Source organism: Pygocentrus nattereri, chromosome 8 (genome assembly GCF_015220715.1).
Source record: "Pygocentrus nattereri isolate fPygNat1 chromosome 8, fPygNat1.pri, whole genome shotgun sequence".
In the NCBI taxonomy this organism is placed as follows: Eukaryota; Metazoa; Chordata; class Actinopteri; order Characiformes; family Serrasalmidae; genus Pygocentrus; species Pygocentrus nattereri.
Window position 1 is genome coordinate 6,315,820 of NC_051218.1, and position 21,131 is coordinate 6,336,950.

Genomic DNA, 21,131 nt, shown 5'->3' on the forward strand with positions numbered 1-21,131 from the left:
TGTGGAAGTGCAGAGAAAACACAGCGGCATCATGTGTGGGGCCGCCGGTGTCGTCCTGCCGAGTGTGTTTGCTGTGGCCTGTGGATGGCAGGTGGAGTGATGTTAGCGTGTGTGATTAATGGCAGAAAGCGCATTGTTATGCATGGTCTGTAGCTTTGTTTGCAACCATGTCGTAGCGCCGCACACGCTGCACAACCACAGCTGCATCCGAACTCACTGCAGCATCCGGAGATAAGCAGCACGCAGCAGGGAGAAGAGTGGAAAAAGCACAGGTGGAGGAGAGAATTAAGATAGAACGTTTTCATTTTTGTCAGATTTTTAAAAATCATAATGAAGAAAAATGCTGTTCTTGAAAAGCTTGTAATAACAAAACATCCGGGCTCATTATTTACAGTAATTATGTAAAAACAGTATTATGCCATACACTTTTATTTGTAGGGCTATTAACAAATGTTAAAAAATAAATAAACTAGAGGCTGTTCTGTGCGCTGGCATTGTAGCGTGGCTCTCATCAATAAGCAGAGAAGCAAATTAATTGCAGAAGGGAATCAATCCAACAGCAGCAGTTCATCTTGTGACACCATTTGAATTAAAACATCAAGGAGAGAGAGAGAGAGAGAGAGAGAGAGAGAGAGAGAGAGAGAGAGAGAGAGAGAGAGAGAGAGAGAGAGCAGATACCATTCGCTTTTAAGCAAAAAGAGGCCCACATGGAGAACTTCAATAGGAGAACCTGATATAGACGATATAGTAAAAAATACATCCTTATAAATATATATACATGTATGCAAAGAGACATATAAATGAGCAACTGAGAGCGCGTCACTGTGAACGACTGAGAATGCGTCACTGCGGCAACGTTTTGTGCTATTAGCTTCTAAATCGACCAAAAGCGTTAAGTAGCTGAAATATCATGGCTTCTGCTGGTTGTTTCGTCTGTACAGTGTGGCATATTTAGTTTAACCCCCTTTTCCGTCTCTAGCGATAATGGTAGTGGCTGTGTTTGTGCTAAGTGCCAGCTAGTTGCTGTTTGGCGGAGAAAGTGGACCAGTTAGAGGTGCGCATCCGGGGTTTATTAAGGGATAGACAGCCAGATTCAGTCTTAGCAGCTCCGGGTGCCCTAGGGAGAGTTAGCACCCCCTCAACTCTGGCGTTAGAGCCCTCACAGCGGGGCGAATGGGTGACGACTCAGCAGTCTAGCCGGAAAGCTAAGGCTAATGCTAATGCTGAGGCCAAAGCTAGACCACCGGAACGCCACGCTCCTCCGATTCACGTATCAAAAAGTTTTGCCCCACTCAGTGAAGCACCCACTGTGGAGCCTGTTAAAAGTACTCTGGTCATAGGAGACTCGATTGTCCGACATGTAAAATTAGCTACTCTGTTAGGGGCGCCAGCAGTAACAGTTAGATGTTTATCGGGAGCCAGAGCGCCGGACATTACTGGCAACCTTACCGTTAGACTGTAAGCTGATAAGAGATATTCGAGGATAGTTATTCATGTAGGGGCCAATGATATCCATCTGCGGCAGTCTGAGATAACTATGGCTAATATTAGAGAGGTGATTAAACAGGCCCAGACGATGTCCGATGCCGTAATCTGCTCTTGCCCCATCCCAATGCGGCGCAGCGCTGAAGCCTACAGCAGGCTTACGGCGTTAAACTGCTGGATGTCCAAGTGGTGTTCCGAAAATCAAGTGGGCTTTGTAGATAATTGATTGCGTTTTGAGGGCAAACCTGGTCTTATAGGTAGGGATGGTGTCCACCCTATGTGGGAGGGTGCTTTCGTGCAGCATAGCTCATAGTCTTTTAGTTAGTCGGCAGAGTAGTGTAAACAGCTGCTGACAGTCCAGAGCCGGGACCAGGCCGCAGACAGACAGGCTAAACCGACCGTCTGCGATCTGCCTTGAGGCGTCACCCAGGTTCAACTTTATAGATACTGTGTCTTTGCCCCGAATTAAAACTAAACTTAATCATAGAAAAACTCAATCAGCCCGTTTAAACAACCTAATCAACATATATCCGTATTCTGATGATAACACCTTAGATCTAAAACTTGGACTACTCAATATAAGATCACTAAACTCAAAAGCAGTCATTGTAAATGAAATTATAAGCCATCATAAATTTGACATTTTCTGTCTTACTGAAATGTGGGTTAGACCAGATGAATATGCCGCTTTAAATGAAGCCACGCCTGTAGGCTATAATTATGCACATAGGCCAAGATTATCAGGCAAGGGAGGTGGAGTACCAAATCTACCAAAATACTCTAGATATTAGTCAGAAACAATGCGACAATTTTACTTCCTTTGAGGTCCTTTCCATTCACATTACACATGTTCATTATTTAACATTTACAGACCACCAGGACCCTACTCTGAATTTTTAAAAGAATTTAGTGATTTTGCTGCAAACCTGGCTGTGTGTAATGATAAAGTAATAATTGTAGGAGATTTTAATATTCACTTTGAGAAGGTAGATGACCCACTAAAAAGGCATTTACCTCAATCCTAGACTCTGTTGGTTTTACCCAAAAATGTAACAGGGCCTACACACTACTGTAGTCATATGTTAGATTTAGTTTTGACACTAGGTCTTAACATAGAAAAGCTTAATATCTTACCTCAAACCTCAGCGATCTCCGACCATTACTTAATTTCATATGCACTATGTCTTAGCCATAATATATGTATGACCCCTCGTTATTCTACAAAGCGCTCAATAAAACCTTCTACCGCCCTACAATTTATAGAAAATCTGCCAGAGTTATCAACCCCAGACTCCACTGCATCAGACCCAATGGAACTAGATTTACTAACCAATTATTTAGAAAATACCTTCCGATCCACTTTAGAACATGTGGCGCCACTTAAAATAAAAAGAATAAGGCAGAAAAAGCCCCATGATACAATGATAAAACCCGTACCTTAAAACAAACAGTTCAGAAACTAGAGCGGAAATGGCGACAAACCAAGCTGGAAGTGTTCCACACTGCCTGGAAGGACGGCCTTATAGATATAGAACTTATAGAAATGCTCTCACTAAAGCTTGCTCAGCATATCTGGCCTCGCTGATTGAAATAATAAATATAATCCTAGAGTTCTGTTTAGTGTGATTTCCAAATAGGTACTGGACCAGAAATCCCAGTAACTCTCACCAGTGAAGTTTTTATGAACTTCTTTAATAATAAAATTGAAAATATTAGACAACAAATTCAACCCACAGTATTAAACTCAACTTGGCTGTCATCTGACTCGGCTGATATAAAACAAAACACAGTTGTAGAAAAGAGCCTGGAAACTTTTTACCCACTCCCACAGCTGGAGCTAGAGAAGATTATCTCTTCTGCAAATTGCACAACCTGCATACTCAATGCAATTCCCTCAAAATTACTCAAAGACGTACTGCCAGTTATTATAAACCCTATTTTAACTATAGTAAACACGTCCCTTAGTCTGGGCCATGTACCCAAAGTACCATAGCAGTTATCAAATCTCTGATCAAGAAACCAAATCTGGATGTCACCGTTTTGTCAAATTACAGGCCTATTTCTAACTTACCATTTATATCTAAGATCTTAGAAAAAGCTGTGGCCCAACAACTTAGTTCATATCTACATTAGAACCATATATATGAAAAATTCCAGTCTGGATTCAGGCCACACCACAGCACTGAGACGGCTCAAGTTAAGATAACTAACGATCTTCTTGCCTCTGATCAAGGCTACGTATCCCTGTTAGTGCTACTTGACCTCAATACAGCTTTCGGTACGATAGACCACAATATCTCCTAGAAAGGTTAGAAAACATGGTTGGAGTCACAGGGACAGCCTTATCATGGTTCCAATCTTACCTAACAGAACATTATCGGTTCGTTAGTGTAAACAATTTATCTTCCAGTTATTCAAAAGTAAGATTTGGAGTTCCGCAGGGCTCTATTTTAGGACCTTTGTTATTTACTCTATACATGTTACCATTAGGCACAGTTATAAGTAACCATGGTATTCACTTTCATTGAAAGCAGATGACATGCTGTACATATCAGCCAAGCCTGATGACAAATACAGATTAAAGAAAATAGAGGACTGTGTAAAAGACGTGAAATGCTGGATGTCACGGAACTTCCTCCTACTAAACAGTAACAAAACAGAGGTTCTACTTCTGGGTCCAAAATTAGCAAGAAATAAACTACCAGATTTAATTTTAAATCTCGCCGACTTTCCAGTTACACCTGGCTCAGCAGCAAAAAATCTTGGTGTCATAATTGATTCAGATTTATCATTCGATCAACACATAAACAGCATCACTAGGACAGCTTTTCTACATATTCGCAACATTGCCAAGATAACAAATGCCCTGTCCCTGCGTGACACAGAAACACTAGTACATGCCTTTATTACTTCTAGGCTAGACTACTGTAACACACTACTGTCAGGATGTACGAGCAGGAATCTAAGTCTTCTAATCTTCAGCTAGTCCAAAACGCTGCAGCCAGGGTCCGGACTAAAACTAGAAAATTTGATCATATCAGTCCAGTGCTATCATCACTTCATTGGCTGCCTGTTAAATTCCGTATTGATTATAAAATTCTTTTATTGACATATAAAGCCCTACATGGGCTCGCTCCTGAGTACCTGCAAGACCTTATTTCCCATTATGAGCCATCACGACTGCTCAAATCCCAGAGTGATTGCTTATTAATACACTGTGTGCACAATTATTAGTTTTATTGTTGAGGATTATTTTTATTAATGACCAGCTACAGTGCTCTCGGTTAATCCAAAATGTTAATAAACCTCAAACATGAATGCTTAAGAAAAATAAAGTGAGGTTTTGGCTTTCTTAGGAGAATATCTATATGTGCACATTTATTGGGCAACTATAATGGTGCAGAATTATTACGCAGCTAAATGAAAAACAAACATTTTCCCATCTCTCTTTATTTTCATCTGTTCAAGTGAAAATTATAAACAAACAACTCAAAGCTTTCCAATGAACTTTTCTGAGAAATAATAAAAAAATTAGTGACCAATATAGCCACCCTTCTTTATATTAACAGTGATAAGCCTTCCATTCATGGAGTCTATCAGTTTCCTTTGAAAAATCTGTCTTCAGATTCTTCTTGGACCAGTCTAGACTCTTCAGTGTCTTGTTCAGTGGTGGTCGGGTTTCAGCCTTCCTTACCTTGGCCGTGTCTCTGAGCACTGAACATCTTGTACTTCTTGATACTCCAGCTAGGTTGCAGTTCTGGAATATGACAGAACTGGAAGATAATGGGTTCCTGGCAGCTTCACGCTTGATTCTTCTCAAATCCTTGGCAGTTATTTTGCGTCTTTTTTTCTCAGCACGTTTCTTGCAACCCTGTTGACTATTTGCAACAAAACGTTTGATGGTTCTGTGATCACACCCCAATATCTCAGCAATTTCAAGAGTTCTGCATCCCTCTGAGAGACTTTTGGTCATTTTGGCTCTTTTTTGGCCCATTTTGCCTGAAGAAAAAAGCTGCCTAATAATTATGCACACCTTGATATAGGGTGTTGACCTCCTTAGGCCACACCCTCCCTCATTACACAGTTACACATCACCTGCTATGCTTAAATCCATTAAGCATTCAAGTTTATCCAGCTTGGAGTTAGAAAATATGCCTAAAAATGATAATATGGTCAAAATACTCACTTGCCTAATAATTGTGCACACAGTGTAGTTCCCAGAATTCATAAGGCTGCAGCTGGGGGAAGAGCTTTTTCTTATAAAGCCCCCAAACTCTGGAATGATCTTCCAGAAAATGTTCAGGACTCAGCCTCAATCTTTAAGACTAGGCTGAAAACTCACTTGTTCAGTTTAGCTTTTGGTAGCTAATGTTCCCCCTTAGATAAAGGCAGCAGATCCAGGGGTCCATGGACACAGGGAATTATAGTAAACTGAGACGCTGGTGCTGTCGTCCCGCTGCTCGCACGCGGTCACTCAGGTTTGTGGACGGTGGAGTGGAGGGATGCCGAATTGTTTCAGAGTGCTGCCGTGTCTGTGTGTCCTTCTGGTTCTCTCCTTTTAGCTAAGCTGTCATAATCAGATCTGCTGGAGTCGTTAGCCACACTCTGGAAATGTTAACATCCCCTGTTTTACGTACAGACAGACAGAATAAAACCCTGCCTTTTTTCCGAGTATACAATCGCCCACATGTCCGGCCGGACAATGAAGGACGACTGACTGTCGAGAACTCCTGCTACCCACTTCAGACCAGCTGCCCAGGCCCCAGCTACCACCACCTGCCTTGGACTAGCTGTCCCACACTGATGTTCCTACACTGATGTTCTCATAGACTCCTAGTTATTCCTACTACCAATACTACTGCTATTAATATTAGTAGTACAATCACTTGTCGGTAGTTTGACCAGAGGAGGATGGGTCCCCCCCTGGTGAGCCTGGTTCCTCCCAAGGTTTCTTCCTCAGTTCTGAGGGAGTTTTTCCTTGCCACTGTTGCCCCTGGCTTGCCCGCCGGGGGGCTTTTACATTTTTTACATTCTTGTTAAAACTTTGTCTTTTCTGGAATTCTGTGAAGCTGCTTTGTGACAACATCTGTTGTAAAAAGCACTACAAATAAATTTGATTTGATTTGATAAACCAATGAGGTGTAACATTCTGACCACCTCCTTGTTTCTACGCTCACTGTCCATTTTATCAGCTCCACTTACTGTTTAGCTGCACTTTGTAGTTCTACAGTTACAGACTGTAGTCCATCTGTTTCTCTGATACTTTGTTAGCCCCTCAGGACCCCCATGGACCCTGACAGAGCAGATACTATTTGGGTGGTGGGTCATTCTCAGCACTGCAGTAACACTGACATGGTGGTGGTGTGTTAGCGAGTGTTGTGCTGGTACGAGTGGATCAGACAAAGCAGTTAAACACAATAAAAACACTTCTATAAATGTCGATTTGCTTTCTCACTTATGAAGACAAAAATCCAGTCTCAGCTTTGTGAATCATACATTTCCATTGAAATGTATTCAGTGTAATTGAATCAGGTAACTGAGGGAGCTCCAAAACAGGTGACTACTGCAAAAAGGGGTTAACTATAGCAGAGATATTCCTGTCTGAATGGGGAGAACCCTGCTGTCCTGTGTGCAGAGCTGTGCTCTTATCCAGTCAAGGTTTATTTATATAGTGCTTTTTACAGCAGGTGTTGTCACCAAGCAGCTTTACAGAAAAAAAAATCCAGGTCCGAGCCCCCATGAGCGTCGCCAATGGCAACAGTGGCAAGAAAAATGCCTGAAGAGCAAGAGGAAGAAACACTGAGAGGAACCAAGACTCAAAAGGGGAACCCATCCTCCTATATTCCACACTGGATCCACTACACTATCCAACCACTTGTTATATCATCACTTGAGCTTAGTATGTGTCTTATGAGGCCTAACACACTCATACTCCAAATGGGGCAGTCGTGGGCTGGAGGTTAGGGATCTGGCCCTGTGACCGGAAGGTTGCCGGTTCGATCCCCAGGGCTGACAGTCCATGACTGAGGTGTCCTTGAACAAGACACCTAACCCCCAACTGCTCCCTGGGCGCAGTGGATAGGGCTGCCCACCGCTCTGGGCAAGTGTGCTCACTGCCCCCTAGTGTGTGTGTGTTCACTAGTTTGTATGTGGTGTTTCGCTTCATGGACGGGTTAAATGCGGAGGTCGAATTTCCCCGGTTGTGGGATCAAAAAAGTATCACTTAATCACTTAATACTCGTAAGACAAACAAGGTCCAGGAAACTATTAAAATTTCATACATGGTTTTCAGGAAACTCCACTACCTGAATAAAAGGACTTGTTGACCAGAAGCTTGAGGAAAGCTGTCAATCAAATCAGTTTGAACAACCCACAAAAAGAGCCACAGCAGCAGCGTTGACGAGCATCTGACAAGCACCAAGCTTATTATGTTGAACCTGAAAAACCATTCATTACTGTCAATGATGCTTCAACAGGAGGATTCCAGCATTTCAGAGACTCCAGAGGAAACAAACCACTTCAACTGTAACCCTTTATAAACGCAAACACCTGTTGGCATCATCTGTTTCTGGCGCATCCAATCAAAGTCAACAGCAGTTAGAACAGCTAACGATTAAAAGGCACTCAGACTTAGAAACTACTACTTTGCACATCCACTCACTGGCCACTTTATTAGAAACATCCACCTTGCGCTTCCACTACCTGGCCACTATATTAGAAACATCCCCCTTGCGCTTCCACTACCAGGCCACTTTATAAGAAACACCTACCTTCTGGTTCCCCTAACTGGCCACTTTATTAGAAACACCTCCGCAGCTCCACTATATGGTTGTCCGACCAGCAGACTGTAGCTTCACACCATTTATTCGCCCCCCTCTACCCTATTTATTATAGTTTCTGACCACAGGGGCACTGTTGTCCAGGTATGAGTTGATGGTGGGTTATAATTAGCACAGCAGAGTGCATCAGCAAAGCAGACTGCACTTTGTGGTCAACCTCTAAAGCCAAGTTTTTAAAAGCTGGCTCTAACTGCACCTACATTACGTATGTACCCTGTGTGGAAGCATTAGCAGATTTTATGGGTACAGAATGGCCCACTGTAAACGACACCCCTGGGAAACCTTAAGGACTCAGCAGGGAGGCTGTTCCTCCAGAAAATGACCTCATTTAATTTTGCATATTCGACATTTGTTCTGTATTTCTATGCAGCAGTGGTATTTTTACCCCATTGTTAATGTGAAAGGAGCAGTTTGGTTTCAGCTCGACTGAATAATCAGCTTCAGGGCATTCGGACCACAGCATGAAGCCACACTCTGCTGCTCTGACAATGGAAGACTGAGGTGCTTCACTGGAGGATAAATGCAACTCAAGTCACAAAGCCTTTGGCATATTTAGAAATGGAGAGACAACAGGCTATAGAGTGAAGGGTACAGCTGACAGGTCTATACCAGGGGTCACAACCCAAATGTTAAGAAGAGCCATTTTTTGTCAATTCAACAAAAATCAAACCAGCTTGTGAGTCACAACAGTTCATGTCCATTTTGTTGAAGTTGTGATTTACCATCTTGGCTGTAAATCTGTCTCAGTACGTGCTGATGTCCTAGTATAGACTAAAATATATGATACAAACAAAAACACAGACTGCTTTAAGCTTTAGAGCTCAGCTATAGACGCTTCTTTCACATCTCAAGTAGGAAACCTTTCCACAAAAGTGGAATATTTTCTTGTAAAATGTCTCTCAAGTCAAAACTGAAGTCAGCTTCTTGTTCAAAATTTTGCTGTTCCACCTTAAATGGTGCCTGAGGTGCCAGAATGCAACTTTTTGGTGTCTGACAGTCCATTTGTCTCCAAATTATCGATGATCATTTTAAATCTCTCTCTTTGCCTTACCATTAGCTACTAGCTGGGTGAGACTGTTGTCTGTGTTGCTATGGTGACCAGCAGTCTGCACTGATCTTCAGGGTTAAAGGGTGAATCAGCAGTTCTATATTAACTCCAGTGTTTAAGACCATTTACTGTTAAACTGTGTTGAATGATCAGCAGAGCTTTATTTTACTGTAAAGGAGGATGATTTTATTATAACCTACAAACCTAATTCAGCTGTGGAGCCACAACAGGGCAGTAAAAGAACTGCATGTTGCCGACCTCTGGTCTGCACTCGTTGGCCACTTTATCAGAAACGCTTTTATACTGCAAAACATTTTTGGGGCAGCCCGTGTCTGTACTAGTGTGTTTTTTTGTTTGGTTGGTTTCTGGGAGCGTGTGCAGTGTAAAGTGCCGCTACCTGGAAGTCGTGCTGTAGTTCAGGGCAAAGCTCTGAGTACTGCTGCAGCTGCTCCCGTGGCCGGTCCGGCTCCGGCCGAGTTGTCAGCCGACTCACATCAGACTCCAGATCGTCCTCCTGAGGAACACGTACACACAGAACCAACAGTTGTGACACCTGGAAGATCAACCATCACCACAGCTAACAGTAACCAAACACAGGGCACAATGTCTGAGAGACTGAAGAAAGAAAGAAAAACACAAACTTATACAGGGCAGCAACACAGACACAGCTGGACACTGACATCTTATCAAACACACCTCATAACCACGCAGGTATGAACAGAGAGAGAGAGAGAGAGAGAGAGAGAGAGAGAGAGAGAGAGAGAGAGAGAGATTAATTGTACAGATGCTTATGCCTGAGAGCAAGTGAAAAAGATAGAGAGAGGGCGATTGGTAAAGAAAGGGAGTGAAAAAGACAGAGAAAAAGAAAGAGAGGGAGGGAAGGGCCTTAGAGGGAGGGAAGACATATATACACAACTCTCTCTCTCACTCACACACACACACACACACACACACATATATATATATATATATATATATATACACACACAGTATCTCACAAAAGTGAGCTCATATTTCTGCAAATATTATCTATCCATGGAGCAACACAATAGAAATGAAACTAGGATATAACTAGGGTATAGTCAGTGTGCAGCTTGTATAGCAGATTTACTGTCCTCTGAAAAGAGTTCAACACACAGCCATTAATGTCTAAATAGCTGGGAACACAAGTGAGTCCACCTCACAGTGAACATGTCCAAATTGTGCCCAATTGTGTCGTCGTCCCTCCCTGGTGTCATGTGACTCGTTACAGTTACAAGGTTCCAGGTGTGAATGGGGAGCAGGGATGTTAAATTTGGTGTTTTGGGTACAATTCGATCATACTGGCCACTGGATATTCAACATGGCACCTCTTGGCAAAGAACTCTCTGAGGATGTGAGAAATAGAGTTGTTGCTCTCCACAAAGACGGCCTAGGCTATAAGAAGACTGCTAACACCCTGAAACTGAGCTATAGCACGGTGACCAAAGTCATACAACGGTTTTCCAGGACAGGTTCCACTCAGAACAGGCCTCGCCAGGGTTGACCAAAGAAGTTGAGTCCACGTGTTCAGTGTCATACCCAGAGGTTGGCTTCAAAAAATAGATGCATGAGTGCTGCCAGTATTGCTGCAGAGGTTGACGAAGTGGGAGGTCAGCCTGTCAGTGCTCAGACCACACACCGCACAATGCATCAAATTGGTCTGCATGGCTGTCATCCGAGAAGGAAGCCTCTTCTGAAGCTGACGCACAAGAAAACCCAGAAACAGTTGGTTGAAGACAAGCAGTCCAAGAACAAGGATTACTGGAGCCATGTCCTGTGGTCTGACGAGACCAAGATAAACTTGTTTGGCTCAGATGGTGTCCAGCATGTGTGGTGACGCCCTGGTGAGGAGTACCAAGACAATCTCTTGCCTACCGTCAAGCATGGTGGTGGTAGCATCATGGTTTGTGGCTGCATGAGTGCTGTCAGCACTGGGGAGCCACAGTTCATTGAAGGAAACATGAATTCCTACATGTACTGTGACATTCTGAAGCAGATCATGATCCCCTCCCTTCAGAAATTGCACCGCATGGCAGTTTTCCAACTCGATAACGAACCCAAACACACCTCCAAGATGACAACTGCCTTGCTGAAGGTAAAGGTGATGGACTGGCCAAGTATTTCTCCAGACCTAAACCGAATAGAGCACCTGTGGGGCATCTTCAAGCAGAAGGAGGAGGAGCACAAGGTGTCTAACATCTACCAGCTCTGTGATGTCATCATGAAGGAGTGGACGAGGATTCCAGTAGCAACCTGTGCAGCTCTGGTGAATTCCATGCCCAAGAGGGTTAACTTTAAGAAAAATTTGGACATGTTCACTGTGAGGTGGACTCACTTGTGTTCCCAGCTATTTAGACATTAATGGCTGTGTGTTGGGTTCTTTTCAGAGGACAGTAAATCTGCACTGCTATACAAGCTGCACACTGACTTTATATCCAAGTTTCATTTCTATAATGTTGTCCGATGAAAAGATATTTGCAGAAACGTGAGGGGTGCACTCACTTTTATGAGATACTTTATATGAGTGAGAGAGAGAGAGATGGCAGTGCAGATGTTGAGTGTGACATCTTTGAAATAAGAGTTTAATTTAGCATGTAGAGGTGGGCAATGTGACAATATTTTATCGTTGCTGTGAAAACTTTTGTAATCATGATACAATCATGATTTGCATTTCTGAGTGTTTCCTGGATGTCGTCAGCGCTCAAAGTGCACTGATCAACCACGTTTCATTACAGAGAGAGCGAAATTAGTCCTGTTTAACTGGATTCTTCGCAGTTTATAGAACCTCGGTCACAAAAAACAGCTCACTTTGAATCCATTGTTTTTGCGATGCCACTAAATTGTACCCACAATTTCAGAAAAGTGGGTGTTTACAGAGTTTTGGAGCTGTGTGTTGTAGACCCCTGCTTTGGGCTCATGCCAAGACACCTATACAAATCAGCACTTTTGAGCAGTACTGCAGATAATAGAGCCTCATCTGTGTGGTAAAGACTGGGTTTGGGAAATGAACGTACCGTGTTGGGAGGGATGGAGGGAGGGTGTAAGAGCAGGAGAGCAGTGTCACAGTTGAAGCGTGAGTGTGTGAAGTGCTGGCATTGATTTATAGCAGCATCAGAGACGTGTGTTATTGAAGTAATGCGAGTGCAGGAAGCAGCACAGCCTGTCCTCTTCAATCGGCGTCTTTAGAGAGAGCCAGTGGATCAGTCCAACGCTCTCGCCTCACATTCATTTAGCACAAATTACCAGGGAAAATTGCATGTCATACAGGGGAGGCTGTCACATTATGGTAGATGTGTGGGTCTGTGTGTGTGGGTGTGTGAGGATGACACAAACAGGATCTGGGGATATTAGTTTGCTCTCCAAAAAGAAGATTTTTTTTTTACCCCAAAAACTGCAGCTTTTATTAGAAAAAGTCTTTTATCTGTTAAGCCTGTGGTCATGCAGGGCTCCAGAGTGCATCATTGGCCTTCTCGTCTGGACGTCACAAGTTCGATCCCCAGTGATGCTACAGCCATCTGAAGCTGGGAGTCCAAGACCCAATCCCTTTCCTTCTTTTTAGACCTACCCCTTGTTTTTGAGTGCCACCCTAAATGAGTTACAGGGCAGTGGTTGAGATCTTCCCTCTGAAACGGGACCCGCAAATAAAGAGCATCACTTCATTAACAGCTACTGGCGCTGCTCTGTGGGTGGCCCTGCCCATCTGCAGTGACAGCAGAGGAGGGGAGAGTTCAGCTCCTCACTGCTGGGCTTTAGTTACATTCAGGGATCATAAGCCTTCAAAGAGGGGGGCAATTATTTATTATCACCCACCCCTAATTCTTCAGTGATATGAAGCTGAAGTCAGAGATTCTCCAGATTCTAGTTAGAATTTTCCCGTTCCACCTTAAATGTAGCAGCAGTTACATTCTGACGCTTCAGGCGTCAGAACTGCTGGACTATTTAAGGTGGACCGGGAAAGTTAGCTAGCTAGCTCCCGGGACAGTAGCATACTGTTAGTGATTTTTTATGCTTGTTATGAAGAAAAACGACTATAATACACTGAAACGACATTAAACTAAATTAAGATTTAAATTAAGATTAAATTAAGATAAAACAGTGGCTGTCGTCATTTTTAATAGAGAACATTTACTTGGTGTCTTGTGCAACAATGCTGCTGGAATGTGACCTGGTTCTTCAAGACCGCTGGACTGGGCGTGTTCCCTTGTTATCAGCAAAATCCAGCACTAAAAGTTTATCAGGTTCTCCCCAGACGTGTTCTCATTACAAGATCACGCCTGTCCCCGCAAGGCTACATTTACAAACACTGACGTGTATGTGGGTATGTGCTCTTCTGGTCCTCGGAAGAAAAATCAAACACAGGGAATCACTCACAAAGTCCCGGCAGTCAGGTTCCTCGTTTTCTTGCTCTTCATCACTGTCATCTTCAAAGCTGGCATCTAGCAAAGAGACAAACAGACACACACACAAACACACACACACAAAGGCCTGAGACATCAATGTCAGGGCGTGTGGAGAGTTAGTAGCCAAGTGAGATCAAACAGAACCACTCTGGGGTCCACACACACACCTGAGCACAGAAATCTTGGGGTGTTTTACATTCAGTCCTTTTTAACTGAATGGAACTCAGCTCTGTTCAAACAGCGACACAATTCGTTGACCATCAGGACTTACCCTGTGTGTCCAGAGTGACTCTGAAGATTTCAGCCATGATTCAGTCAGTAATCCAGTTCTAACTCCACATGTACGACCTAAAACTCTCCCTCGCGTCTCAAACAGTCCTCTGATTGACTCTGACTCGGACTTTAGTGCTGATAATCAGAAATGTACAGCTAAACACATGTAAAAATGAGGCTAAAGGCCAGCCATGCAGTGTTTGTATGCTGCTGAGCTGACAGAGTAGGTGAGGGGTGGACAAATGGCCTTGTCCCAATTCACCACACTGAGTGCATTTTGTTAGAAGTAACAATAAATATGATTATAAAGTGTGGCGGGCGGCATGGTGGCATGGTGGGTTGCACTGTTGCCTCACAACAAGGGCCTGGGTTCAATTCCCCGGTCTTTGCATGTTCTCCCCGTGTCTGCAAGGGTTTCCTCCGGGTTCTCCGGTTTCCCCCCACAGTCCAAAGACATGCAGTCAGGCCAACTGGACATGCTGAACTGCCCCTGGGTGTGAGTGTGTATGTCTGGCTGCCCTGTGATGGACTAGCGACCTGTCCAGGGTGTATCCTGCCCTCCGTCCACTGGGATGTGTGTGTGTGATTATAAAATGAATATCTAGCTCTGCCTTTCAGTTTACATTGATTTCAAGTATAAAAAAATATCTGACATTAAATATGCAACTTAATTTGTAATTAAAAATAAAGCCAGTCTTGCTGTGTATCAGAGTTTTAGGACTCAGCCTGGATCCAATCAATAAAAACGCTTCCGCCTTATGCTGATTGTTTATTTTTACTCATAACAATCAATAGAATGAATCAACCTTCTAGCACTTTCAGCTCACAGACACTCCAGACTAACAATTTCTGAAAAGGCATCTGAGGTGATGCTTGTTTTCAGGCTCTTTATAAGCAACAAAACACAAGATTTTGCAGGCACCAGTACATTGTTGATCAAAAATTGCCCAAATTCATAAAGATATCAAATTCTGTTGGCATTTACATAAACAATGACGTACTGTATCTGAGCTGCTCAGGGTCTCCTGAAAATAACAACATGTGTGGGACTGTCACATGTAAATACTTATAATTGCCACTGTAATCGACCCAAATTACCAAGTTCCAGTGACCCTGAAAGAGATGCAGCTGCAAATGAGCTTTAAAGCAAACTTTGAACTTTTGGACTCCGTTCTGCTCCTTCACCTTCAGCAAGAGAAATTCCTTGTACACCTGGTAGTTGGTGAATAAAGATTCTATTGTTGAATATGTTGATATGATACGATATCATGATCCATTAAGCCAAATAAAAATCAAAAGTGTTGTTTTGTATAGCTACGTTATATACAAAATTACACAATATCATAATGTGTAATTACAATATCACAAAAAAACACCAACATCATAGCCTCGTATCTTCATTGCCAAAAATTAAATAAAGAAAACAGCTGGTTTGGGGAATGGGGAAATTTAATTTCTTATTTTAACAGCTAAACTTCCACTGCAAATAATGGTGATATTATCTTAAATCTAGTAAATATGTCTAATATTTTCCATTTTGATTTTAATTTTATTGAGTAAAATGATCTCATTACACTGGGAGCTTTTTGTTGGTTTCAAGCATTTTCATAAATATATTTTCTTGAATAAATAGTATAGTGAGATAAATTTCCTTAATAAAATCACTTAAAACTGGGGGCAGTCGTGGGCTGGAGGTTGGGGAACCAGCCTTGTGACCGGAAGGTCACCGGTTCGATCCCCTGAGCTGACAGTACATGACTTTAATGCCCTTGAGCAAGACACCTAACCCCCAACTGCTCCCTGGCTGCTGTGGATAGGGCTGCAAGTGGTTTCACTGCCCCCTAGTGTGTGTGTTCACTAGTATGTATGTGGTGTTTCACTGCACGGATGGGTTCAATGCGGAGGTGGAATTCCAATGTGTTCAAACACAGTTGGCTGATGGTTCAATTCAATTCAACAAGAATAAAATCTAGGAAGGAGGAAAATCATCTTATACTAAGCTTAGAATTATATCAGCAGAATAAATATTCGATTTGGTGACTATATTTAAGATCGTTTTACTTGACAAGATAGATATCTTTATAAAAACGATGGTTCTTCAAGGGTTCTTGGGCCTCATTTACCAGCAATTTTTAAAAAGATTTTTTCTTATAAAACCCACTTAGACAGTTTTCACGAAGACTGTGACATTCATCAGTGTTCCCTTACCTGGGATTTGTTCTCAGGTAAGAACAGAATCTACACACTCAAGAGCACACAGGTGAGAACAGTTCTGACCTAAAGAACACGTCTACATAGAACCAAGAGCACACAAAGAGCTGTTTGCTATTAAAAGGTACATTGCGTCATGAAGGGGCTCTTCAAATGGGTGCAAAACGTGCTACAGATGGCTCTACATAGAACCTTGAGAAGGGTTCTATATATCCCCTAAAAGTTTTGTAGCTAGCTTGACACCGTAACAATAGGAGAACCCTTCTGGGTCCTTTTTGAATTTTACAGACTTTTTCTTAGGACCTTTCTCAAGAGTTCCTAAGAAATCTTAGGACGATATAAGTGCATTAGGGACCATAAAGCACTGTTCTCCTTTTATTAAAGAACCTTTTTGGTGCTATAAGGAACCCTTTTTCAAAAAGGTTCTATATGGAACCATATACAGCACATTCTCCATCAATCCAAAGAACCTGTCATGATGCAAAGAACCCTTCCATCATGCAAAGGGGCCTTTGAGTGTTCAAGGTTCTGTATAGAACCATTTTCTTTAACAAAGAACCCTCATTAAGAGTGTACTAATTACTCAGACGACTTCGATCAGTTTAAGAGGTGTTTTCAAACCCAAATTCAGTTCAGGTCAGTAAAGTATGGTCAGTTTAATGCCATGCAACCCCGTTCAATTCAACCCCACTCAGTCAGAATTCACTGTATCAGAGTGAACTGCCAACCTGCACACGAGCCAGCAGGCTGCACACGGCCTTCTGCTGGACGGTGATTATGCAGGGAGAGCCTGGCTGCTCTTTTGTCCATCATGAGGCGCTTCAGACTGGCCAGCATCTGCCCATTCCAGCTGAATGTGGTTTAGCAGGCCAGTCAGGGGGCAGTGGGGGTTTACAGCAAACACAAATAAGCCCAATGGGCAGAAAACACAAATAAGCCCAATGGGCAGAAAACACGTCGTCCACAATTATGAGTCCAGGCTATTGTTTAGTTCGGTCTGATGAGGTCCATCGCTCTGTCCACTCACACCAACACACCCTGCCCATCAAAAGCTTGGCTTTTTTGAAATGTTCTGTTTCTATTTTAAAGCTTGATTAAGATATTTAGAAAATCTACATACTTTAAAAACATAGTCCTTAAGGGGTTCTTTCATAAGGGCAATGGTTATGTTTATGAGTTCTATACAGAACCCTTTTCATACTTATGGTTCTTTATATGGTGACATTCAAACAGAAAAAGTGTTATATATGGTTCTATATAGAACCTCTCTGAAAATTGTACCTAAATGGTACCACGATTTTTCTATTATAATTGTGACATTTAATAATCGCAGAACCCTTTTTAGTGCTATATAGAACTATTTTCTTAAAGTTTATATACAGAACCATATACAACAAATGATTTGCTGATTGATGTAGAACATGCTGTATATGGTTCTATATAGAACCTTTTGGAAAATGGTTTTGTATAGTGACAAAAAAAGATGTGCTTGACCTTGTCACAGTAGCTATTTAGAACCATACACAACACTTTTTCCTTGATCTGAAGAACCATTTCACCATGCAGAGAACCCTTTAAGAGTGCAACAGTTAAACACCAATCAGGCATAACATTATGACCTGCTCTGTCAGGGTCCATGGGGGTCCTGACCACTGAAGAACAGGGTAAAAGGGGGTAACAAAGTATCAGAGAAACAGATGGACTACAGTCTGTAACTGTAGAACTACAAAGTGCAGCTATACAGTAAGTGGAGCTGATAAGATGGACAATGAGTGTAGAAACAAGGAGGTGGTCATAATATGCCTGATCAATGTGTATATACTCACAAAAAGTCAGGGGTACTTGGCTTTCAGGTGAAATGTCAGGATGAACCTAAAATGCACTTTAACCTTTACAGCTGAACTTAATGTGACCATCTCTAAACTTTTGAATGCACGTGTCCAGCTGTTCAGTGTTTCAGTACTTTTTGCACAACTTGGTGTTCTCCAACAAGGAGCTATCGGCAAGGTGGTGGTGGTGGAGTTACAGTGTGGGCAGGTGTGTCCAGTCAATACAGAAGTGCCCTACACTTTGTGAGTGGTACAGTGACAAGCCCAAACTACTGAATAACATCATTAATCCAGTCATTGTTCCTCTGCATGAACAACACAGGCCTCATTTTATCTTCATGGAGGACAAAGCTCCAGCTCATCGAGGTCGCATCATTAGGGAACGGCTGCTGGAGACTGGGGTACCTCAAATGGAGTTGCCTGCACTTTCTCCAGACCTGAATCCCATAGAAAACCTAAGGGATCAGCTGAGTCGCCATGCAGAGGCTCATAACTCTGTACCCCAGAACCTCAATGACCTGAGGGCCATCCTTCAAGAAGAGTGAGATGCTGTGCCTCAGCAAACGAGTCGACTTGTGAACAGCATGAGACGTCGCTGTCAAGCTGTACTTGATGCTCAAGGGCACATGACAAGTTATTGAGACTATTGTTGGTTTTTGTTTCAATAAATTGTTTAATAAATTGCATGCTTCTACTTAAACGCCCTACTTTCATGATATATCATCACTGTAGCGTGAACTTTTTACGTTTTTCATAAATTTCACCCGAAAGCCAAATATCCCTAACTTTTTGTGAGTAGTGTAGAACTCCTTCTCTAAACACAACAAAAGCCTGTACTAAAGAACCCTCAAAGAAGTTTCTTAAGTATTTAGATTTAGTTTAAAGCTAACGAGAAACGCGTACGTCTATGAGAAATACAACACCTGCGTGTGTGCAGTGTGTCTGAGCGGAGCTCTGCTGTATGTGTATGTCACTCCAGATCTACGGCGTCTGATTGGTTGCTGTGTAACAGTGATACAGACATCACAGGAACATGGGAAAAAGAGGACACACACACCCACACACACACTGCTAGCCCCTGACACAGTCTCACTGTTTCCGAGTGCCATTGGGCTGGTTGCCAGGGCAACAGTCACCATGTGCATTGAAAGCAAAGTCTATAGTGAGTCACTACAGAAGAAACTCCTGTCCTCCCACACAGATCAATCTAAAGGGTGGGCCATACTATGATATTTTATCAGCATCATGATAAACAATACACTTTTACATTTACGGCATTTGGCTGACGCTCTTATCCAGAGCGACTTACAATTTGATCATTTTACACAGGTAGGTGAAGGTAGTGTTAGGAATCTTGCCCAAGGACTCTTAATCCAGGTGGGGGATTGAACGCTGGTCTACAGTGTAGAAGGCAGAGGTGTTAACCACTGCACTACACCAACCACACTTGGTTGGTGTACACTTTTCTGAGGTATATCACAGATGTCATCAGTACTGAAAAAACACTGACCAACTAAATTAGGCCTGTTTAATTGGATGTAGTGCAGGTCACATTGGAAAAAAAAACACTGAATATAAATAATTATATTTGTAGATTTATTATTATTATTATTATTAATAATAATAATTAAAAATAATAGTAGCATGAGCAATAGTGTTATTGTTAATGTAATTTTATATGTGGCACCACAGGTTCTTTTTTTTGTCTATTCCAACTTAAATCTCAGAAAAAATGTATTGTTTCAATCCATATCATGCAGTGTGAAAACATCATGATGTAATATTTGTGCCATATCACCCACCACTAGCTGAAAGCAGTGAACTATGGGAACAGCCCATATTACCCATATTAGCCCATATTACTTATTTTGGGTGTTTTGCTGGGCGGCTTCACCGTCTCTGTACGCTATGAGAATTGTTGTTCATGTGATTGGTTGCTTTGCAGCTGTTTTGAATAACCTCGTTTTAATTGTTTTACTGTTATCTTTTTACATTATTTATGCATATGATTTCATGATCAATCAGCTTTATGCATTCTATGCATTGATTTGCAGCATTTCTCTTCATTTGTGCTTTGTCCCGCTCCCGCCTGCAGAGGGCTGCTTGCCCAACCCCACCCCACCCAGTTTGAGAGAAGTTCAGAGATGTATTTACAGAAAAGATATCGGTGCCTACTGACTTCTAGTGCTTGTTAGCTATTTTAGCCTCACAGCACCAGAAAAAAACCACACATGCATTATCTGATCTGGGCCAAGCGGAAAACTGGGTGAATTTGATTATTCGCCAAATAATTCCTTTAAAGACTTTGATCTGGCTTTGATAATGACCCAGAGAGAGAGAGAGAGAGTCTTAGCCTTACAGTGGGCTCCCGGATCGTCCTCCCACGCATCCACAGGCCGGCCGGGCAGAGGGAAACTGAACACGCTGCAGTCTGAGGGCAGTGGAAGAGGAATTTTCGGGTAGCACTTTCTCATGAGCTGTACTGCAGGCTCCACCAAACACTCCGCAGCCTTGTTTGACAAACAGGTCTGGGGGAGAGGACATAACTCATTTAGCAACACTATAAACGTGCCGCGGAGTAAACAAGTCTGCAAGTCAAATGTGCTGTGAAAGCAGAAAAGTTTCCAAAGAAAAATCAGCGCCCGTGTCGGGTAATGACTCAGGCTGGTTCACTTCAGATGATAACCATCACCAAAGCCAAGGATTATAGCAATACAAAGTAAGAAGCCACAAAAAGCAATAAAAAAACAATTAGAGCAGCAAAAGCCCTGAAGGAAGGGGTGGATTCCAGCTACAGGTTTAGAATATTCATCACTTGGAATTCCAGGTGATTATATCACCAGTGTCACTGTTGTGGATCTGAAGGTAAATGGGGCGTGCTTCAAATACAGCTCTGTCACGTTTTTTCACAACCCTAAATAATCAGAGATAAGTGATGGGGCAGGACTCACAGCCTTCGTTTTCAGATCCACTGAGAAATGTGTCCCAGTTCACGTCATTATCGCCATTTAAAACACACTGTAAC

The 21,131-nt window shown here is 42.5% G+C and overlaps 1 protein-coding gene across 1 annotated transcript in view; it reads right to left on the reverse strand.

Moving 5' to 3' along the window:
- The window catches only part of LOC108438530 (cytosolic carboxypeptidase 4), a 319,250-nt gene that overhangs the window by 211,314 nt on the left and 86,805 nt on the right, over positions 1–21,131 (reverse strand). Inside the window, exons 9-11 of the mRNA XM_037540410.1 lie at positions 20,466–20,634; positions 13,765–13,829; positions 9,770–9,886 (exon numbers count right to left, since the gene is read on the reverse strand). Of these exons, the coding sequence (XP_037396307.1) occupies positions 9,770–9,886; positions 13,765–13,829; positions 20,466–20,634 (351 nt within the window). The remainder of the gene's footprint in view (positions 1–9,769; positions 9,887–13,764; positions 13,830–20,465; positions 20,635–21,131) is intronic.